The sequence below is a fragment of the Polistes canadensis genome, unplaced genomic scaffold, assembly GCF_001313835.1.
Source record: "Polistes canadensis isolate GaletaPanama2010 unplaced genomic scaffold, ASM131383v1 scaffold_372, whole genome shotgun sequence".
In the NCBI taxonomy this organism is placed as follows: domain Eukaryota; kingdom Metazoa; phylum Arthropoda; class Insecta; order Hymenoptera; family Vespidae; genus Polistes; species Polistes canadensis.
The window spans coordinates 31,151-52,569 of record NW_014569919.1 but is presented as its reverse complement, the minus strand read 5'-3'; the positions used below and the strand labels follow the sequence as shown (position 1 = coordinate 52,569).

Below are 21,419 nucleotides of genomic sequence, written 5' to 3'. Positions count from 1 at the left end.
TTATATATAAATATATATATGTAAATTTATACTCTATAGCTTCATACAGGAACGTATTTTTTTTGCAGTTGCTCGAGCAAAGAATTAATACATTTTCAAATTTTATTTTATACATTATACCTATTTCAATTTTCGTGACATAGAAACGTAAAAGATTTTATGGCATATTTAGAAAATTTTTAAGATCTGGATCTAATCCTAATCTGTCTCTTATGATAATCTGCGCTTTTGCTCCATCCCTTAAACTGAAAATATGTGTGAGTTCCATTGATGTGCGACCTAGTGCTATAGCTTTATCAAACAGTTCTATAGCTTCTTTTAAATTTCCTCTATAAAATATGATATAAGTATTATTATAAAAGTCAAAATCATCAATTGGATCGCTTATTATGAAAATGGTGTAAGTCTATGTATAAAAAAAATTTACTTGCATCACTTTCATAATAAACAATTCAATGATGTAAATACATATATAGAATATGTTAAGAAGTATATCATTCATATTAAAAATTTGATGTACCTTTGTACTTCTATCGTTCCTAAAGTTTCATATCCAAATTTGCACTTGTCATCAAGTTTCAATGCTTCGTTTATGTATTCGATAGCTTTATTAATGTCATTATTCCATTGTAAGTGCATTAATCCTCTATGCACATATGTAGTGGCATTATTTGGATCTTTTTCAATTGCTTTAGCAAAATATTTATCTGCTGAAGCATAATCCATTGTTTCTGACAACACCTATATTATATAATGGTATATATACATACGAATTTAAAATGTTACATAATAATAATAATGTACAATGGTATACGGTAATCTACTGTAATATAAAATAAACATAGAATATTTTAATATACCTCAGCGTACAATGTATAGCATTCAGGACAGTCAGGGAATTTGTCAATTATTTTTTTAAAATTTTCTAAGCAAACTTCTACCATTTGTACATTCCTCTTGTTCATGGCATAACGATAATCCGTATAACATTTTTGTATATTTGTTAATCCAAAATCAGGATTTAAATCAACAGCTTTTTGATAATCTTCTTTTGCTTCATCCATTTTGTCCATAAGCAAATCTACCTAATATTCATATAATACCAAATGTAATTAAATGTAATACCAAAATGTAATTCGTATTAAAATATATCATTTATATAATCTAAAACACATATTACGTATTATATTACCTGTCCTCTATGATGATAGATATCACTACAATTTGGATCAAGATTAATAGCTAAATCAAAATCAATGAAGCCTTTGTCTGGATTTTCAAGTTGCATATATAAGCTTGCTCTTTGAATTAAAGTATTAACTTTTATTTCTGTAGATGCATTAGGTGAATTTATAATTGTTTCAAAATCTTCTAATGCTGCTTCATGATTCCCTAAGAGTAAATAAAATGTTGCTCTTAGAAGTAACGTTTCCATTTCCCATGGTAAGACTTCTTCTGACTGTTTGTTATTAATTTCATTTGTACAAAGTGATATTATGTTATCATAATCTTGATCATCTAATGCTTTTACAATTTTCTTAAAGCCTCTGCAGAGTATTAAAGAAAAATACAAACATTATAAATTTACATAGTGTTACGATTATTGTTATTAAGAATATAATTATTGAAAGATATATAAATTAAAATAATTGTCAAATACTTACGTAGAGAGATTATCACGGCACAAGATTTTATTTATAAGAAAAACTTGACCATTATTAAACGAATTGATGTATTTTTTGATAAAATGCTTGCTCGGCATTATTAACTTTTTATTTGCCCAATGTTCTTGAGCACGTTGCTTACCTATAAAAATGAAGTTCAGCTTTGGCTAGAAAGTTTTTAAAATGAGATTCCAATGGAAAAAACTTACCAAGTTGTTTTAGAACTCTATCTGCTATTGTTAAGGCAGATGGATTGGTACATCGTTGCAAGAAACACGCAGTAGTAACATCTTCTAAGGCATGTTCTAAATCATTGCTATATTCTAAAGCTCGCGCTCTACGCAAAAATGCTTTAACATATTTTGGATTTAATTCTAATGCTTTCGTACAATCTGCTTTTACTGCACTATATTTTTTCTGTAACATAATATTTAATGATTATATATAAATATATATATATATCTAATATCAGTTATAATAGTGATCACCTATACAATTAGAAAAACAATTTGTACCAAATGTTCGTAAGCTGCAGCTCTGTTTTGATAATATATAGCCAATTCTTCTTTATTATCTTTTGGACAAGCATCAATGGCATTATTATATAAGTTTATAGCTTCGTCATATTTTCCTATTTTAAAGTGAACATTGCCTTCGTCCTTAAATTTTTTTGCCTTTTCTAAGGGAGTCTAAAAAAAATGAACTTTTAGTATAAGTAAATGAATAAGTATATTCGAAATTGATTGATATTAATTAAATTAAAAGTTATGAGTTCATGCTCTAGCGTGTCATGAATTAATCTGTCATGCACTATTGAACTATGACACATGTTTCTTTGAACTATAGATAAGTATATCATATGTTTTATTAGAATACACACGATCAATGAAATTTGTAATTACATTTCTAACCTCAATTTGTGATGTGTTCTCGGGTTTTGAGTTGCAATCTCCATCGATCGAAATTTGCTTATCGTTCTTATTATTAGTACCATTTTCTCGCAAGCCATATTTAGATTTACCACGTTCTGGTTTCGAGCATGGCTTTTTATTATTTTTATAATACATGTAACCAAGTCCTAAAGCTACCGGAGCTCCTACCGCTAAAGCGAGTTGCCATTTTGGTAAGGCACTGCTGGTTACACTACCCACACTATTTGCTGCTGACATACTTTATTATCAAGAATAATTTAATTATTTTCCAAAATATAATTCTTCTTTTTTTATTTCTTCTTTATTAACCCTTCTTCCTTTCTCTTTTTCTTTTTCTCTTTTACCGATGCCCACACCGATACGCTGCTGGAGAGCGTTTGAATAACCAGAGTTTTGTGGTCATGCGGAATAATTGTATTCGTATAAAAGATGAAAAGAGAAATCTTCTATTCTAGTTCATTCCAGTTTGAATTTTTTAATTAGTTTTAATACAGAAGAACTTACATCGCCTTTACAACTACGTTTCACCCTATAATTAATCACAATCGTCTCTACTGTGAACTACTTCACCTCCTTGGGTATACGATTTCCAACGTTATGATTTATGCACTGTTTAGTTCTTTATCTCACCATATCGAGAAGTTGTCGCTATTATCTATTGTCATAGATTACATATTATCCTTGTACTCTTGTATTACTTATATTTTCTTATTTGTTCCAAAGTTATATAAGATAATTTTATTGTTTCATATATATATAAAGTTTTGAATTTACAATTCTTTTATCTATTTTTTATTTTTATTATCCTAAGATGTATGTGTATATACATATAATAATTTTGTAATGAAACATAATGATTGATAGTTCTAATGATAATTAGTTTTTTTTTTTTTTCTTAGATAATATATTATTATTATGTTTATTATTATTTATTATATTAATTTTAATCATTATTCATTTTTCAGGATATAAATTTGAACGATGTTATTGCATTTAAAAACTTCGCGCTCTTTTTAAGCGCATGTGCTATATTTTCAAGTAAAGATGATCTGTCAACAGGAACGATGTTTTATCAACTTTCATGCCAGAAGGTTGTTAAATTTTGAAGAGGTTATGAAGTTAGAGAATCATCACAAAAATTATCAAATTTTTTGAACGATGCTTACTAATCGAAGTTATACAGTATATGCAAGCAAATATAATTAGAAGACGTTGTTTTTTAAAACTAATATTGTATCTCGTTTAAATAGTGGCACTTGTCAAAATGGCAATACTAGAAGAAGGCAAGACGTGGTATGTCTTTATAAGAAAATATTATTTTTTAATATCAGTAGTTTTTATAACGATTATTTATACTTAACATAATTTTACGTCACACTTTGTTTACTATATTTAAATAATCCCGTTAAGATTTGTTAAATATACGCATATAGTATCAATTTATCTTAAATATGCTTCCATCTCTAAATAAGTATTTTTAATATATAAATTTACATATTGTTTGTGTGAAATTAATAAACAATTCAAATTCTATATTACTATTGGTAAATCTTTTAAAATAAAACAAAAAACAACTTATTTCATTATACTTCTACATTCAATAATTATGTGAATATTATCAGTCAATGTTAAGCTTCTTTATCTCTTATTTATTTGTCTCTGTTATATATACCTATATGCATTTTGATTAACACACATTTATGGTAACATGAATAATTATTATTAATAATGAGTTTCAAATATAATAACAATTATCTGAGATATTAGAAATATCTGTTTGAATAATGAATATGCTTAATTAAAATTAATTAATAATTTAGGATACTGGAATTAGAAGCAGCATTGCTTGATGACGAAGCACCATCTGCGTCTGACATATATGCAATATGTAAAGGTCAGGCAGTACCTGAAGATCTAAGACCAGATGTTTGGCAAGCATGTTTAGATGTTGCTGATCGAGGTAATCAACTAAGCCATTTTAATGAGGTATTTGACTTGCCGGAACAAAATATTATACGAGATGATTGTGTAGAATTTGTTGGTAAGTTTGCTTTTTATTTTGATTATTACAAAATATTAATCTTTGATTAATTTTAATGAAATAATTATCAATTCGATGAGTTTTTTTTTTGTATATTTTCATGTATTATATTGTAATATTTTTCATTAAAATATAGCAAAACTTGGAAATGACGATGAAGATAAAGTGTTTGTTGTTTCCGACTTGGAATCAATTATAACATATTATTGTAAAACTAAAGGAGTGCAATATGAAAGAGGAAATGGTTGGTTAGAATTACTTGGTCCATTAGTAGCTTTAAAATTACCACGCTCTTCAACATATAATTTATTTGAGGCAATAAAAAAATTATATATTCCAAGGTAAAAATTTATTATTAAGTGGATTTGATTTCTTCAATAAATATAACGTTATTTGTATTTTTCAGAGGTGAAATATATAGTTCTGTATTAAGACTTTTGCTGTTATATCATGAGCCAGAATTGTGTTCCTTTTTGGATACAAAAAGGGTATCACCTGATCAATATACGAAAGGGTGGGTGAATACTTTATTTGCTGGTGTATGTTCATTACCAGCTGTATGTACAATGTGGGATTTATATTTTATGCAAGCTGATCCTTTTTTTATGTTGTTTCTTTCTCTTATAATGGTAATAAATGCAAGGTTAGAAAACAATTAATTTTTTACTTAATTGTAATATTATTATTTAAATATTGCACATATTAAATCAAACTTTCATTTCTATATTTGTACAGAGAGCAAATATTAAGCATGAAAGATGAAGGTAAACAAAGTATAATAGATGCCATATCAATGATGCCATGTGCTTTGGAAGCCGAAGATGTAACAGATTTTTGTTCATTAGCACAATATTATGCAATGAAAACTCCATCATCTTTTAAAAACGACTTGTATCCTGTTATGTTTGGTGATAATTATGAAAATAAATTGATATCGCATGCTTTATGTTTACCAGTATCTGCGCAAGAATTAGTAGAAAATGCTATTGAAACTCCGTCCATGTCTAACAATTCTGTTGAATCAGTTAGATTTTTTTTAGTTGATTGTCGACCTGCAGAACAATATAATGCAGGACATTTGCCAACCGCATTTCATTTGGACTGTAATTTGGTATGTTTATTGTTATTTTATTTCTATTATAAATACTATAAATATTATACAATTTTTATATATTAATAAATACTATTAATGTAATGTTCATTGTTTTAGATGTTACAAGAACCATCTGCATTTGCTACTGCAGTACAAGGATTATTACAAGCACAGCGTCATGCAGTAGCTGTTGGTTCGGACGCAGGAGGAGAACATCTTGTCTTTTTAGGTAGTGGCAGACAAGAGGAAGATCGATATACTCATATGGTAGTGGCTTCTTTTTTGCAAAAACACACTCAATATGTGAGCATGGTTACTTCAGGGTACCAAGGTATGATCAAATATATTTGATACATACTTTTTATTAAATAAATCTCATGCACTATAATAACGTGTGATACTCATGATAAACCTTATGATACAAACATGAGAAACTAGTGACGAATTTTATGGGTCAAGCATAAAAAGCATTAAATATAGCACTAGATATAACATGTTACTCTATATGTTAAATAGTGCAAGGGATTAATGAAATAAAATCAAAATTATAAATAGATTATGTTACAATTCTTTAGCAATACACGAGTATTTTGGAGACGAAGTGGTTTCTAGTTTGGTCGATCATAATTCGCAACATTGTTTGGTATGTAATGCCAACATGTCGGAGACTAATTCTAATGAAGCAAGTCCAAATAAAACAAAGAACAATAATATTGATCTGTTTGGGAAGATTGGTATGGTAATGAGATTAAAGAGTCAAAAAGTAAAAGGAAAACTTTTTGATTATATAGTTAATCCTTCTGCGAGTGTTAATAGCAATATGGATATGAGGGGTAATAAAGATTTAGAATACATTAGACGATCAAGAAAAACACCACCCGTTTTTAGTATAGATGATGATCAAGAATTGGGTGAGTTAATAATCAGTACTTAAATTATTTATATAGATATATATATACTTATTGAAAACACATGCAAGTTTTTTTTTAGATATGACAATGACTAATAATGAAAGTGAAGAACCTATCGAGGTTGTATCTATTCAGCAATGGATGAAAGATCCTAAATTATTACATTCCTTCAAGTGTCAAGAAGTTAAAGTTAATGGAGACCTTTGTAATAGGTAAATCAAATTTTTAATTTCAAATGATTCTTTTATTATATGTTGAAATATGTATAGAGACATATATATATATATATATATATTTATTCTAAATTTTCCTGTTATAGCTTATTGTTAATTACTGATACCCATCTTATTGTACTCCGTGAGATACAAGAACGTAGAGGTGCAGCACACGTAATTGTTAAACGTCTTTTAACTAGTATTGTTAAAATAACATCCAGAAAACGACATTCAGACCTAATTACTTTCAAATATGGTACTACACAATGTAATCATACAGTGATCACCGATATGGATAAATTTCTTATACCTAATGCAAGCGAAGCAACTAAATTAATCACAGAACAAATTTTAAAACAATTGGAACCATCTAACGAAAATAACGAAAATAACGAAAATAACGAAAATAACGAAAATAACGTAAGTTCTAAATGAGTACAATAATTGAATTATAGTATATGATTTTAATTGCAGAAGGAATTCATTTATGAATAATATATTGAAAGTTTTTAATTTATCTTATACACATAAATATAAAATATTATAAACGTTTATCTCTGCTTTTAATACAATATATATTTATTTTGATAGTTAACAAAATGAAATTCATAAGGTATTACAAAATCGGTAGACCACGATAACATTTATTATAATTAATAATAATTAAATTACATCTCTTTGAATCAATTCATATTTCATATATAAAATTATAGATTTTTATTTTATTATAGGGTAACTTAAAACTTGTGTTGTGAGCTGATTGCCCGAGTCTAGTCAAAAATTTGTCATGTTGTACATTATGCACACAGAGAACTTAAATTTTTTTCTAATAAATCATTATAAATGAAATATAAGGAAAAGAAAATACATTCATATAATATATAATATATGAAATAGTATTATATATTCTATATTTGACTATAACATGTAATAGCTTTCATATAAACACATCTTGCATTCAATAATGTTGATACATATACATTTTATATTTATATTTAACATATACCATATAGGAAAAACATATTCCATTTCATTTCTTCACAAATTTTATAAACTGGCTGTGATAGAAACTATGATTCTATTAATAGATTTTAACAAGTTCTTAATGCATAATGTACATGCAAGACTGAGGGCTTAATATATGAAAAAAAACTCGAAAAACAATATATAATCGAATAGCAAATGAATTAAATTTTGAAATTTTTAAACACAATATGATTATCATGGTATTAATATAAATATATGAAATATTGTTTAATTTTTTGTTAATAGTTCACATTATTTAAAGTACTTAAGATATTAATTTAAATGAATGATGTTGTTACCAGAGTTAAACTAATAATTAATTTAAAAGATATTTTCATTTTATATAATATGATGTAACGCAATTATACATGTATTGTACTGTTTAGTGATTTGTGAAAACTAAGTTTTTATATACAAAAAATAAATTCATTGAAATGTCTTTTAATTTTAAAATTTAAACAAAAAATATTACATTATTTGTCTTTGAATATCACATAAAAATGTCCATTTGATTATTTGACACAAGCTAGTATATACATTTATGCAATATTCCAACATTATATGAATCATACAAGATCTAGATGAATCTTCTGAAAGAAATTCAAAGAAAGTAGTACTGACTTTGTATTGCCTTTATTCGTATACAACTCCATTTTTACGATAAATATGAGATATTTAATAAAATAATTGCTATTAGGAAAATTAATCATTATTTCTTCAATATACATATATAAATAAATATACATAAATCTATTTCAAAGTATGGAAAAATTTGTCTTAAAGTCTAATTAAGAGTATCTTGATAAAAATATTTCTAATTCATAATTTTCTATGCTCTCATAAATAAAAAACAATACATTTATTACTTTTATAATTGAATTAGTAATTACTGTTAACTCTCTCTCTCTCTTTCTCTACAGTCTCTTACACATTAATAGATTTATTTGTTTATTTATTTATTATACACTGATCACACTTATTAGAGAAAGACTGTTTTAAACAAATTGGCTTGTATTGATTTGCATAATTTATGGCTACAAAGTGTAATAACTAATGGAATTAAATTTATATTATGCTGTTATATTTGTACAATAAGTAGAAAGAAATAAAAAAGAAAATAAAGTTCGCATTAGAGCTTCCAAAGAAGAACGTCTTGATATATATCTAACAATAAGTAATTAAACAAAATGATATAAATAATATTACTTATTCGTAGAAATAATATTTAATATAATTAGACGAAGCATTATATAAAAAAATTTCATTATATCTTTTCGGAAATGTAAATAAGAATATATGTATTATAGATGATGTACAATAAATAATTATAAGTCAGCAACCAACTTACAAAAATCTCTTTATTAAAAAAAAACTCTATTCACCTGTTCTTTTCTTAGAGAAAAAAAAAAACAGAATCTTTTTTGATATCGTAATTTATCAGGGGATATGCTATCTCCTAAAAAAGAAAGTAGATATAACAAAATACACCTTTAAAAATGAAAGTCTGACTGATAAGTATAATTGTAAAAAGATTATTTTTTTTTATTTTAATACTGATATGAAAGAGAAGATAAAATAACTAGATAGCGAACGGACATTTAAGCGGCTTTCTCACGTCAGTTTGTATAATATATATTTTTACCATGATTCTAATATTTCATATTTAAAATAATGTTTTAAAATATAATAATCATTATAAAAATGGGATCTATAAATTGGGGAGAATTGTTTCCAGGAAGATGGAGTCCTGTTATTTTTCTTTCTTATATGGCTCTTTTTATTAATCAAGGTAAATTTGAGGTTAAGTTATTATTTTGCATCACTGCATTTGTTGTTTATATGATAAATCTTTTGAAAAAGTATTTATCGAAATACTTGTTTCTAATATATAATTATATTATTTTGTAGAATTATAGATTCATAAAGTGATTATTTAGATGCACTTGTTGACCAATTAAGTCAAATTGTTTCTTATATTGTTTATATGGATATATACATATATATATATTACAGGAATTATTGTAACATGGTCTCAAAAAAATGGTCAATACGAATATAACATTGTAACAGTGGTATTGTTAACAGAGGTTTTAAAATTAATTGTATCAGCTATTTTATATTGGAAAGAGTAAGTGCATTCAAAAGCAAATCTTTTTCATTTTACTTGCCTTTTTATATGTATATACATATATATAATATTTAAAAACATTTGTCTATGTGTTTTCAGTAATAAAATATTATCTCTTTTTCAAGAGATTGGAACGCATAAAAAGGGTATGTAATTAATCATAAATAGATTAAATTTAGTCAGATAACATTAGAATATTTTCTCTATCTATATAACATATCTATAGAGAACAGTTTAAATAATTGTTATTCTATATTTTTAGTGCTTCTACTATACTTAATACCTTCATTTTTATATTGCCTGTATAATAATCTGGCATTTATCAATTTGGCTGCATTCGATCCAACAACTTACTATGTTCTATTGCAATTCCGTGTTGTTATGACAGGAATTATATTTCAGGTAAATATTTATTAATTTATTTTTATTTATATTAATGTGATTTTATAATATTCTTTTTTGTTTCTTCAGCTTATATTTAAAAAGAAATTATCTGTAAAGCAATGGCTGTCTTTATTATTGCTGACTCTTGGTTGCATGATAAAACATGTAAATATTAGTATGGATGCGAATGTTAGTGCTAAATTTGTACTAAATAAAAATATATATCTCATCTTTATTCAGGTTAGTCCTATTTAATATAATACTTATATATCTGTTTGGTAAAACGTCTTGGTTATTATATACAAAATTAATTATTTTATCTTACAGACATTTTGTTCATGCTTAGCTGGAGTTTATAATGAATATTTACTCAAGAAAGGAGCGAATATTAATATTTTTGTACAAAATGTCTTCATGTACGTTGATAGTATTTTATGCAACGTTATAGTATTTTTATTATTAATAACATTTCGAACCAATGTTACTGGTATATTCAATAATGTTGGATCTAGCATCTTGATGCAACCCAAGGTAATAATAATAATGCTAAACAATACAGCCATTGGTATTATAACAAGTTTTTTCTTAAAAAACTTAAATTCTATATTAAAGACATTTGCTAGTGCATTAGAATTAGTATTTACAGCAATTTTATGTTGGATTATATTCGATATACCTATTTTTATAAATACAGTAGTATCTATTGCCATGGTTAGCTACTCTGTAATTTTGTATTCCCAAAATCCGGTTAATAATGAAAAACCAACAGGAATAGAATCTAAACAATTGATGGTTTAAAGAATCGTACAATAGATTGTTAAAATATAATAGTAATTATGAATAAATTCTTACAGCAATATAGTCAAAAATAAAGTTATTAGAATATATAGAAGTATTAATTTCGAATCAGTATGAAACTGAGCACTAAGTTTATTTTATTTCAACAAAGTATTTTTATTTAATCGATCAATAATCAAAGATTAACTAAGTATATGTGTGTGATATTAATGTATTTATAAAATTTATAATAGTTATTTATATTACTTATTAGAAAGTAAAAAATATATATAATTATTAGTATAGACATTATATGTACAAGCGTGTGAAAACATATGTCGTACAAATTATTATTTAATTAATTATTTTTAGTAATTAATTAATGAATTACTTAAATCCCAAAGTTGACTTATATAGCATATGTCAGGATTTCTCCAATTTTTCCACTTTGCGATCCTCTTTATTGGTATAGAGATATATAAACTAAGAATACGAATTCAAACGTTTGCTGAATAATAAATCGCAAAGAAAATTTATTCGAAAACAATTCTTTGTTATACATACGAATATAATTTTACCATGCATTAAAGAGAAAACCAAATATTCATACTAATTTTTTAGTTATGTTCAAATTTCTACGATTTCTGAATTTCGTAATACGACCTCCTTATGGGGTTGCGACCTATATTTTGAGAAGTCCTGATACATTCTATATAATAATAGATTACATATGTAGAATAGAAACATATTGTTATCAAACTGGAAATGCAAAATGCGAACAAGTCACAAACAAAGATTATTATAATTTTATTAAAAATAATAATATATATTCATTTAAAAAAATGGTGTATTAATCATTTTATATATATTTATCTCCTCATACATATTATTATTATTATTAATTTTATTACGTATTAATAAATAGATGTTACTTTTTCTTTTTTAATATAAATAGTTTTTTATCGATATAATACCTATAAAAAAAAAAAAAAATAAAAATAAGCTTCGCGATCGGCAATAATAATTAAATAGAGAACAATTGTCAATTGTTAAATAATTTCATAGTTTAATACGTTGAACGTATGCTACTTGAAATAACGAGGGGAAGAATTGTTAAAGAGAAAATCTCGTGACTGGGTTTTAATAATGAAATGATCAATCGCGAGTCACGCTAAAGGGGAGATAAATATTGAACATCGATAATGGATGTATAAAGAGGAGGTACTGTTATCTGACCTTCGAGAAGCTACAGCTTGGAATGCATACAAAAAGAAAAAAAAAATGAAATAAATAAATAAATGCATAAACTTATAGATTTTTATTTTGTCTTACTGCACAAAATCAAAGATAAATTCTTATTAATAAATTGGGGATGAAATGAATAATGTTAATAAGAAATAAAATAATGATAGATATTGTATGCATTTTGTACATTATTGTATGCAAAAGAAAAGTAAAAAATGAACGAAAGGTGATCGAAGCTTGTTCGTTCTTCTATCGTCGAGTAAGAGTTCAAGAGTTGGAAACAGTTTTACTAAAGTGGGGATGAAATGGTCGATATTACTTTTGAACCACCATGCTCGCGAGGAACAGGGGCAATAGTCACATGCCGGTCGTGGTCAAGTGAGGATACCGTTTCTAGTTTCCACTTCCGCTTCCTCAATATACGCGTGTCTTCACCATTATAAATATTAACTTCTTACTTTCTTTTTTTCCTTTTTTTTTTTAAACGTTTTATACTTCAAAATTTTCTTTCCTTTTTCTTTTTTTAACGAACACTATGACACATAATTGGTGAAACAATTACAAGAGGAAAGAAATGAGAATACTAATATATACGGTAGGTTCATACAATACAAAAATAAGGGTTGACAGACAAATATTAGCTTAAACAATAATAATTAATACAAAATGGGAATAATCTTATATCGCTAAACGTTCGATTATTTCATCTCGAGCTAATAAATATATATTCACTTATTGAAAACTTTTTTTTATACAATAGTTAAACCTTACGTTTGTATATTTTTTTTCTTTGTAATTTTCTATTCATTTTCAAGGGGAAACGTTTCGAGAAAATGTATATATATATATATATAAGTTCGGTTACAAACGATCTCTCTGATATTATATAGGGAGAATTTCTTTTGGTTATGCAATAGTGCATTTCGTGTGTACTACTTTTATACCACCAAGTTCGTGTCGTGAGATTTGACGATAAACTTGGCACAAGTTTTTCCCCGTTCGGTAGGTTGCTTGGTCGCTTTTTTCTATTTTTTTTTGTTCTTTTTAAAAGTACCGCTTGAAAAAGAGGGTGAAAGTAGAGTGAAAAAGGGTGAAAGGGAGAGAGGACGCTGATAAGTTTATAATAACTAATAAAGTACCGATCCTATCCGAACATCCCCCTGTTGCTTTTAAATATAAATTGGTTATAACGCGAGCCTGTAACAAGAGGGTTGAAGAACATATTCTAATCAACTCTATCCCTTCTTATATCTGTGTTACAAATATGAATAAATACACATACACACGCGTATATATCGTAAAAATCGCTCGATAAACGTGTTCATATTGTTGGTAATAAGGTAAGTCACCCTCTTCCGTAGTTGCTAGTATTTTTCTGACACGTGAATGGAAAAAAGGTCGTGTCATATAGAAAATAAGAAGTATGTATAGGTATAGGATGAACGATAACGAAATAAGGAAACATCATGGCGTAGTTAAGAGTTGAGTAAATTATACCATTGGTAAATAGGGTTTTATTTTAGAATGCGGGTCATTCGATTATGCAAAATGTAGTGGTGTTCGTAGATTGGATCGCTTTAAAAGCTTTCTTGGAAAATCGAAAGACTATGATAAAGAAAAAACATAAGAAAAAAATATAAATAAATCATATCCACATTTTTGATAAGCAAACTTTCGTAAATAATATTACTAAGTTTAATTCTTAGGGATGTTATTTTTTGGACAGGTTTAAAATTAGATGAACAATATGTTTATCCGTTGAAACGTTTCGTCTCTAATTGAGACTTCCTCAGCAACTTGATAGTTATGTTCATAAGTCAATGTAACATCATTTTTATTACAGTCATAAGTTTTCACTATCTTATATATAGTCAATTTTTAAAAACGTTATCCTACCATAACTTTTCGAACATTATTTACTACGTAAATAATATTTTTATTCAACAGGATAAGAATTTGCTAAAAAGATCTTTAGAAAAAGAGAGAGAGAGTAAGAAGAAGAATAAGAAGAATAGGATGAAGGACAGATGGTTTCAACGAAACGAAACGTAAGTATCCGGGTTCTTCGTGTGTTCCATCGGTTCGACATCTATGACAGGATCTACAAGCTCGGAGGGCCTAAGGCCCCAGGAAACCTCACCTATTCCTACAAGGACAACATTATTTTCTCACGATTCTTTCGTGAACGAGGAACGAAGTCAGCATCATCAGCCTCGTCGGAAGATGACTCCATTACCACCACCGACTGGTACACCAATACAACTAACTCCACTTTGGGAACACGTGGTTCGTATTAAATTAGATCACGTTTCAATTTATTATCATTTATCATATTCCTTAATATTTATTCAGTACAGTATTCATATATAACATGGGTCGTTTTGTTTTCTAATAATTCCATATCTCAAAGGGTTGATGACGAGTTAACTCGTCGTGGTACTTTCAAGATACATCATCCGTTTGTTTGTTCTTAAAGTTGTTTCTCTTAAATAATTAATAAAGAATTTATTTATGTTGCTTTACCACGACATCGCGATGATAGTTGAAAATATAAGAAAACATAATTCGAATAGGTTCGAACGAGAAGATTTCCAACAGAGATCGATACTCGATTGATCTTTGTGGAGATATCAGAAAGATTGCGAGATCCAGAATGGGAAGTACGTCAACACGCGGTTCGTGTTTTAATGGACGTGATGCCGACTCTATCCGCAGAAATCGTCGACGAGGTAATGCAACCGGTGGTACCAGAATTATTAAATAATTTAGGTCATGCAGCACCGGCCGTTCGTAAGGGTGCTTTGGACGCATTGAGAGTTTACCTCGTACATTGTCTTGATAAAGAAAGGATCGTGAAAAATGTAAGGATTAAAAGGATTAATGATTAACACATTCGTGACCGGTTAACATTTGTAATTGTTCATTTGGTCGATCAATTTTGTTTCATTGCTAAATCAACGTGTTAAACTTGTTCAATTTGTAGTATTATTTCTACTATTAATAATATGTTATATATTTAAAGTAATTAAATGTAGTATTGCAGTTGAATGACACCTTGTTCTAACGACAAAGCCTGTCACGAATGTGTTAATTAAACTGACGTAAAGTTGAACCGAATGGATTCTCGTTGATTCTGATAAATCGTACGTAATTGTTTAGATATTTCGGGATGGTTTTAATCGACGAGATGCTCAGGACGTATTCCAAACGAATTTGATAACAGGAGTGATATTAAGTGCACCATCATTGTTATTCCCATCGTCGAATAGTACACGTCCTAGCAAAGATATCATCAAATACGTAACCTTTTCATTGGCCTCGCGTTTGACTCAGGTTACCTATCAGGAAGCTATTTTCAAATCGTTGATGAAAATTCGCGAGACGATAGGTACCGGTGAATTCGACGACATTATTTCCGGTTACGACGGTGAACTGAAAAAACACTTGGAAGTTCTCTGCAAGGTTTACAACGTTAAACCGAGTAAGAAGAACCAAACTAAGGTATCTTTGGAAAGGAAAGAAGTTAACAATTTAGAAGAAGAAGATGTTGGATCAACTACTACTTGCGATAGAATTTGGGATAGCGATAGTGATACTTCTGGCATTGCTGAGGAAGAAGATGAAATCGTTGATGCAGGAATTATACCTGCATCTGCACCACCAGCACGAGTGGTATTAGAAACAGAAATAAAATTCAACGAAGAGACTGCTATAACTATGACAATTCTAGAAGAAAAATCAACGAACAGCGAGGAAGACGAAGAGGCTGAAGAAAGTGGTACGGATGTAAGAAACGAAACTGAAATAACGAGTGAACATAACGACAAAAGGAAAACACCCAGGCGTGTACACTTCGGTGGTGAAATTGTTAAATTAAGGACACCCGATAGCGACGATACCGAATCGGTTCTCGTAGTTTCTTCAAAAACTAGGATACCCCTTCCAGTTTCACCAGCTACAAAAATGCCATCGGAACGACCACGTCGTAGATCTATATCTCAACCCAACAGTCCTCATTTTGCTAGACGTAACAACGATAGAAGAATGTCAAGATCACTTTCGAATAGTCCTAAAAGAGAATTTTATACTCACAATGCTGACCTAAGCCCGAAAAAAGGTATCCTAACGCGAACGAACAGTCCACTTTTTCTTATCGAATCGATCGATCGTCAGTTAAACGATAAGAAAGATAAACGCAATGAAAAATCTCTAGAAACATCTAATAGATCGGCATCACCGAAATTAAATATCGACGAATCTAATAATCGATCTTTCGTAGAAAATCTTTTTAACAACGATAAATCGTCCGACGATATTCAACGAGAAAATGATCATAGAAAAGATAAAGATGATACAAGATTGTTCAGATCGTTCAGCGTTCCCTCCATGAAAGTGATAGAAAATAATTACGAATCGAAAGAATTCAAACAAAAAATCAAAACTGTCAAAGATAAAGATAATAAATCGTTTAATAATAATAATAATAATAATAATAATATCCCTGAAATGTCATCGATGAAAAATCAATCCAATATTCATTCGTCTAACGAAAATATTCTAGATACTAATAGATCATTATCATCGTTTGATACGAAAGTTGATAACAAAGCTATCTCGAACGAATTGAATCGTGAAAAAGGTGACAACGAGAGATCCTTGAAAATCGATGAAAAGATAAAGGATAACATTGGCTTACCAACTACGTCAGGATTAAAATCAAACGAACGTGAATCTATTAATAATATACGAAAGATTCATAGCTCGAAAACATTCAAACGTGATTCACGTGATACACGTGATTCATGTTTGCCAGTAAAGAATGTTGATTCGGTTAATAAAATGAATTCACGGAAATCTTCTAATGAATCCGAAGAAATACGATATAGAATTAAAACGAGTCATGATAAGGGAAATGGAAACGTTACTTCTGGCGGTGGTAACAACAACAACAACAACAACAACAAGAACGAGAATAAATCACAGGAACCAAGTTGGGAAGAATTGGGATTGGTTAATCGTGAAGTTTTGGATGATTTGCATAACAAGGTAAGAATTTTGGATGACGTATTTCAAACATACATTGAGTCATTTATTCTGAAAGTATCGTAAGTCCACTTATGTTCTTCATTGAAATATTGAAGGATCTACATTGGATTAAATTTAAAAATATGGATAACAGATGACATAATATAATAATATATAAGTCTCAAAGGGAATTATAGACGGTTAATAAATCTGATGAACAATTTATTTTGAATTAGTTGTACGTTTCGTCCCTTACTGGGGACTTCATCAGCAACTAAACATTTTTTATTATGACTTGTTAATAAATATAAACATTACAATAAATTCTAATTTTTTACTTTACTTTGAGACTTATATATTAATATATTTTTTGGACAAGAATATTGATTATTAAAATAATATAATAATGTTTCTGGGATTTAGGGGGTGGGAAAATTTATCGTTTCAATTAGAATAATTAATATTATATTTAAACAATAAAATATTTTTTTTATGGATTATGATTGGACTTACGCCACTTTTAAAATAAACAACTCATATGGTATTCTATTAAGTCATATAGTATTAATAAGGTATATATGATAATGAATATTGCATGGGAATCATTGGAGAGTATCATCGCTAGTTAAGTCTACAAACCTTTTGGGTTTAGGATAGATCGTTCCGATACATTATTGTTGGAAGTAAGTAGGTCAATCGATTTTGTCGACAAAAGTTTCGTTCGTCGCGTGGCGTAACGCGATTTAAACTCGATTAATTACAGGATCGCGTAAGAACGTTCATAAAACTTTGCATTTTTTTCTTTCTTCTCCTTCTCTCACTCACCCATTCTGTGTGTTTTTTTCTCTCTCTCTCTCTTTTTTTCTTTTTATCTAATTCATAATTATTAATCGATAATATTTACCAGATATTATTTACATAATTGCCTTTATTTTATCTTCTTCTTTTTTTTTTTTTTTAATCCGAGGTTACGGCATATCTATAATAATTATCAGGAGAATAATCAAACAGTTCAAAATCCAATCTGAACTTTTCGTAAAGTTGTTCAACCATTTTTCTACTCAATTGTCTGAAATATATACTCGAAGCATTCGAATAACCACTACCGTGTCTCCAAATTGGTTTGATCATTTTGTTCAATCCTAATTTGTTCAATGCATAAATTTGATCTCGCGATAGTGTTTCAACCTAAATAAATCGACATATTTTAAATCACAGCATTAATAATTAATATTGTTATGCAATCATTACATTTTGAACGAACCTTAGCAATGATGTCGTATTTAATCAAACACGGTGTACAATATAGATAATATGGAATCCAATGGTCGTCAGCATAACTAGCTAAATCCGTGTTGATCAAGTAATCAACGAATTCTCGCCATGTTGGTTCGATTCCTGCCGGTGGTTGAACACCCCTTCGTTTAATTATTTCATCGTCACGTGGTTTTACAAAATGTCTACCTATCCAAAATGAATAATAATAATTGCATTATAAAAATTGTGTCACGATTAACTTTGACGTTGATAAGTATAGTTATTTGATTTTTATCATCTACTCACTACGATATTTTTTAACGATCATTGCTCCATATTTCTGATAAAAATGTAGAGTTCCGTGTTCACGACCAGCCACAGAATTTTCCAATTTATCACGATACGCGCTCAACAATCTTTCGAATGGATGCCTTACCACTAATAATTTGTTCGTATTTCTCAATGCCTGTTAATGCAAAGACAGACATTATTTTTTCTTGAGGAATAAATTATTCTAATCGTTAACGTTTAGGATTGTTTTTTTAGATTATATTTTACCTCCTCAGCTTCGGGATATTCTAATTCGGCTATGACCCTTCTCGCAATAGTCGATAATTGTTCTTTACCATTGTTTAATTCTTCTTCTGATACATTCATTAACAAACATAAATTATATAACCAAGTTGTACTGCTGGCTTTATATAATGGACAATATGAAATGTTATGATCTCTGAAATAATGTATATATTGTTAATATTTCATCATATACAAGATATATCATAATTTATTATTTATTGTACAAACCTAACGATATAGAAAACACTGTATTGCGGTGCGGGTGGATGTTTAAACAAAACTTTGCTCGAATCTTTGTAAATACCTAATCTGTATTCTTTACATACTTCATCGACGATTAATAATCTCTCGTTATTTATTTTTTCTGCTTCATTCTATTCGATTAAATGTACAAATTGTAATATCGTTTTCACGAGATTTTCATTATCACAAAAAAGAAACAAAAAGAAAATAATAAAATTAACCGATTATTTATCGACTTACCAGTAAATCTGTCAAAATGAATATAGGCTCGGTTTCATTATTTTTCATAGTGACGTTTAATTTAAATAATATCAAGATCAAACCGCACACAATTACAATTTTGATTAGTTGATTAATAAGACGTTTTTGTGATCGATGCATGGCTCCAAGTTTAGTTACACCTGCGTGATTTTATCTCTTCTATTTAATTAAATGCAAATAATAATCTAATTCTAATCTCGTTGATTTATTCTTCTTCATTTTTTTTTTTTTTTCAAATCATTTTGTAGAAATAATAATCGAAATTATGAAGACTTAGAAGTTGTGAATTTTTTTACAAACAACTGTCACTTTGGTCACCAGGTACGATACTGACTGACTGATTACGTGATAACTTAATACAATGCTGTATATATCTTGTTTTGCACCTTGTGTATATAAATAATATATCATTACTTTGAAAAGAGTATTTCCCACAAAATTTTTTTAAATAATTCATATATTTAATTTTAATTATATAAAAAAATAATTGTAATTTATATATATTTATATATATTACTTTTACGATTAAATTTTTGGATCGAATAAAAATTCGTAATAAAAATATTCTCATAAAAGAATGGATCAATCCACTCCTGAATTTGAATAAGAGAAAGTCTTGTCTCGAGGTTTCGAGTATCCTGATGAATATTAATTAAGTTCCTTCGGTTTTAGTCGAATTTTATTGGACGAATGGATGGATTAATGAGATTTAATGATAACTAAAGTAACAAAAATAATAATTAATCAAGATTATTTGTATTATATAATATATAATTTATCTTATCGCATTACATACAATATTTCTATTGTAAGAAATATTCTCAAACGTACGTTGTAATCTTATTTTGTATACTCTTTATTTTTTATAATCTTTTTTTCTTTTTTTTTTTTATAATCTTTATTTTATTTTTCTTTTTTCTTTTTTTTGTAATCATTATTTTGTTACAATCTCTACTTTGTATTTTATCCTGATCTCATTTATTGTATCTTTTTCTTTCTTTTTTTTTTTTTTGTACTAGTGGGTTTATCCCGTAAAATAAATAAATAAATAAATAAATAAATATCGTACTTGTGTTCACTAGTTCTTTTTCTTTATTTTTTATTTAATTACACTTAATAACAGATTAGAGACGATGCACACACGCACACACACACACACACGTATATATGCAAATACTTTTCTTTTTCGGAAAAACTATGACCGAACATTTGATCTAACTAGTCTGTGGGTCATATATTTTATATTCATTCAATGTAAGTTCAAGGATGTATTGTACTAGAGACCTTTTCATGAACGCGAGAGTAACCTTGTCAACGTGTCGGTAGAATAAGAGTATGTAAAGAAATAACAGTTTTGAAATCGATCGCTGACGTGCTCCGTTACATTTTCTATGAGAACAAAATGACGATGGGTCCACGTGAGGTTTCAATCGAATCAAGGAAGGTTTTACACATAAACACATGTATACATTACAATTACATTAAGGGGCACACCTAGTGTGACAGCCAAAAAAAAGGCGATTTTTGGGAATTAAAAAAAAAAAAAAACTAGTGAATCAATCGTTTTAAAATTTTGAGGGTATATTTATACATGTTTTGAGAATACACAGTAAAATTTTTGGAATAATATATTAAATATTT

At 28.0% G+C, this 21,419-nt stretch overlaps 5 protein-coding genes across 6 annotated transcripts in view; 3 read left to right on the top strand and 2 right to left on the bottom strand.

Moving 5' to 3' along the window:
• Window positions 1–56: 56 nt before the first annotated feature.
• LOC106792034 (mitochondrial import receptor subunit TOM70) lies at window positions 57–3,210 on the bottom strand. Its single transcript, XM_014758141.1, has 8 exons — window positions 2,576–3,210; window positions 2,180–2,353; window positions 1,874–2,081; window positions 1,665–1,806; window positions 1,193–1,547; window positions 861–1,085; window positions 521–741; window positions 57–329 (listed from the first exon to the last, which is right to left on the bottom strand). Exons 1-8 carry the CDS (start codon window positions 2,831–2,833, stop codon window positions 158–160), a joined length of 1,755 nt encoding a protein of 584 aa, XP_014613627.1. The 5' UTR covers window positions 2,834–3,210; the 3' UTR covers window positions 57–157.
• Window positions 3,211–3,640: 430 nt separating this feature from the next.
• LOC106792033 (TBC1 domain family member 23) lies at window positions 3,641–8,317 on the top strand. Its single transcript, XM_014758140.1, has 9 exons — window positions 3,641–3,889; window positions 4,417–4,637; window positions 4,774–4,978; window positions 5,044–5,280; window positions 5,373–5,748; window positions 5,848–6,061; window positions 6,306–6,641; window positions 6,721–6,853; window positions 6,961–8,317. The coding sequence occupies exons 1-9, from the start codon at window positions 3,861–3,863 to the stop codon at window positions 7,289–7,291; spliced, it is 2,082 nt and encodes a 693-aa protein (XP_014613626.1). The 5' UTR covers window positions 3,641–3,860; the 3' UTR covers window positions 7,292–8,317.
• A 1,266-nt stretch (window positions 8,318–9,583) lies between these two features.
• On the top strand, window positions 9,584–11,255 carry LOC106792031 (CMP-sialic acid transporter 1). The gene is made up of 6 exons (XM_014758138.1): window positions 9,584–9,671; window positions 9,896–10,010; window positions 10,110–10,156; window positions 10,273–10,412; window positions 10,482–10,634; window positions 10,722–11,255. Exons 1-6 carry the CDS (start codon window positions 9,584–9,586, stop codon window positions 11,190–11,192), a joined length of 1,014 nt encoding a protein of 337 aa, XP_014613624.1. The 3' UTR covers window positions 11,193–11,255.
• A 1,303-nt stretch (window positions 11,256–12,558) lies between these two features.
• LOC106792038 overlaps window positions 12,559–21,419 on the top strand; it is a 28,270-nt gene continuing 19,409 nt past the window's right edge. The window contains exons 1-4 of one of the 2 annotated variants that reach the window (XM_014758145.1): window positions 12,559–13,011; window positions 14,364–14,702; window positions 14,990–15,277; window positions 15,576–17,462. In XM_014758145.1, coding sequence (XP_014613631.1) covers window positions 14,508–14,702; window positions 14,990–15,277; window positions 15,576–17,462 — 2,370 coding nt within the window. In that variant the 5' untranslated portion in view covers window positions 12,559–13,011; window positions 14,364–14,507. Of the gene's footprint in view, window positions 13,012–13,242; window positions 13,757–14,363; window positions 14,703–14,989; window positions 15,278–15,575; window positions 17,463–21,419 lie in introns of those variants that run through there. The other variant, XM_014758147.1, reaches the window with a different exon arrangement.
• LOC106792040 (carbohydrate sulfotransferase 11-like) lies at window positions 18,313–19,995 on the bottom strand. The gene is made up of 6 exons (XM_014758148.1): window positions 19,758–19,995; window positions 19,503–19,648; window positions 19,257–19,428; window positions 19,005–19,164; window positions 18,706–18,905; window positions 18,313–18,629 (listed from the first exon to the last, which is right to left on the bottom strand). Exons 1-6 carry the CDS (start codon window positions 19,896–19,898, stop codon window positions 18,399–18,401), a joined length of 1,050 nt encoding a protein of 349 aa, XP_014613634.1. The 5' UTR covers window positions 19,899–19,995; the 3' UTR covers window positions 18,313–18,398.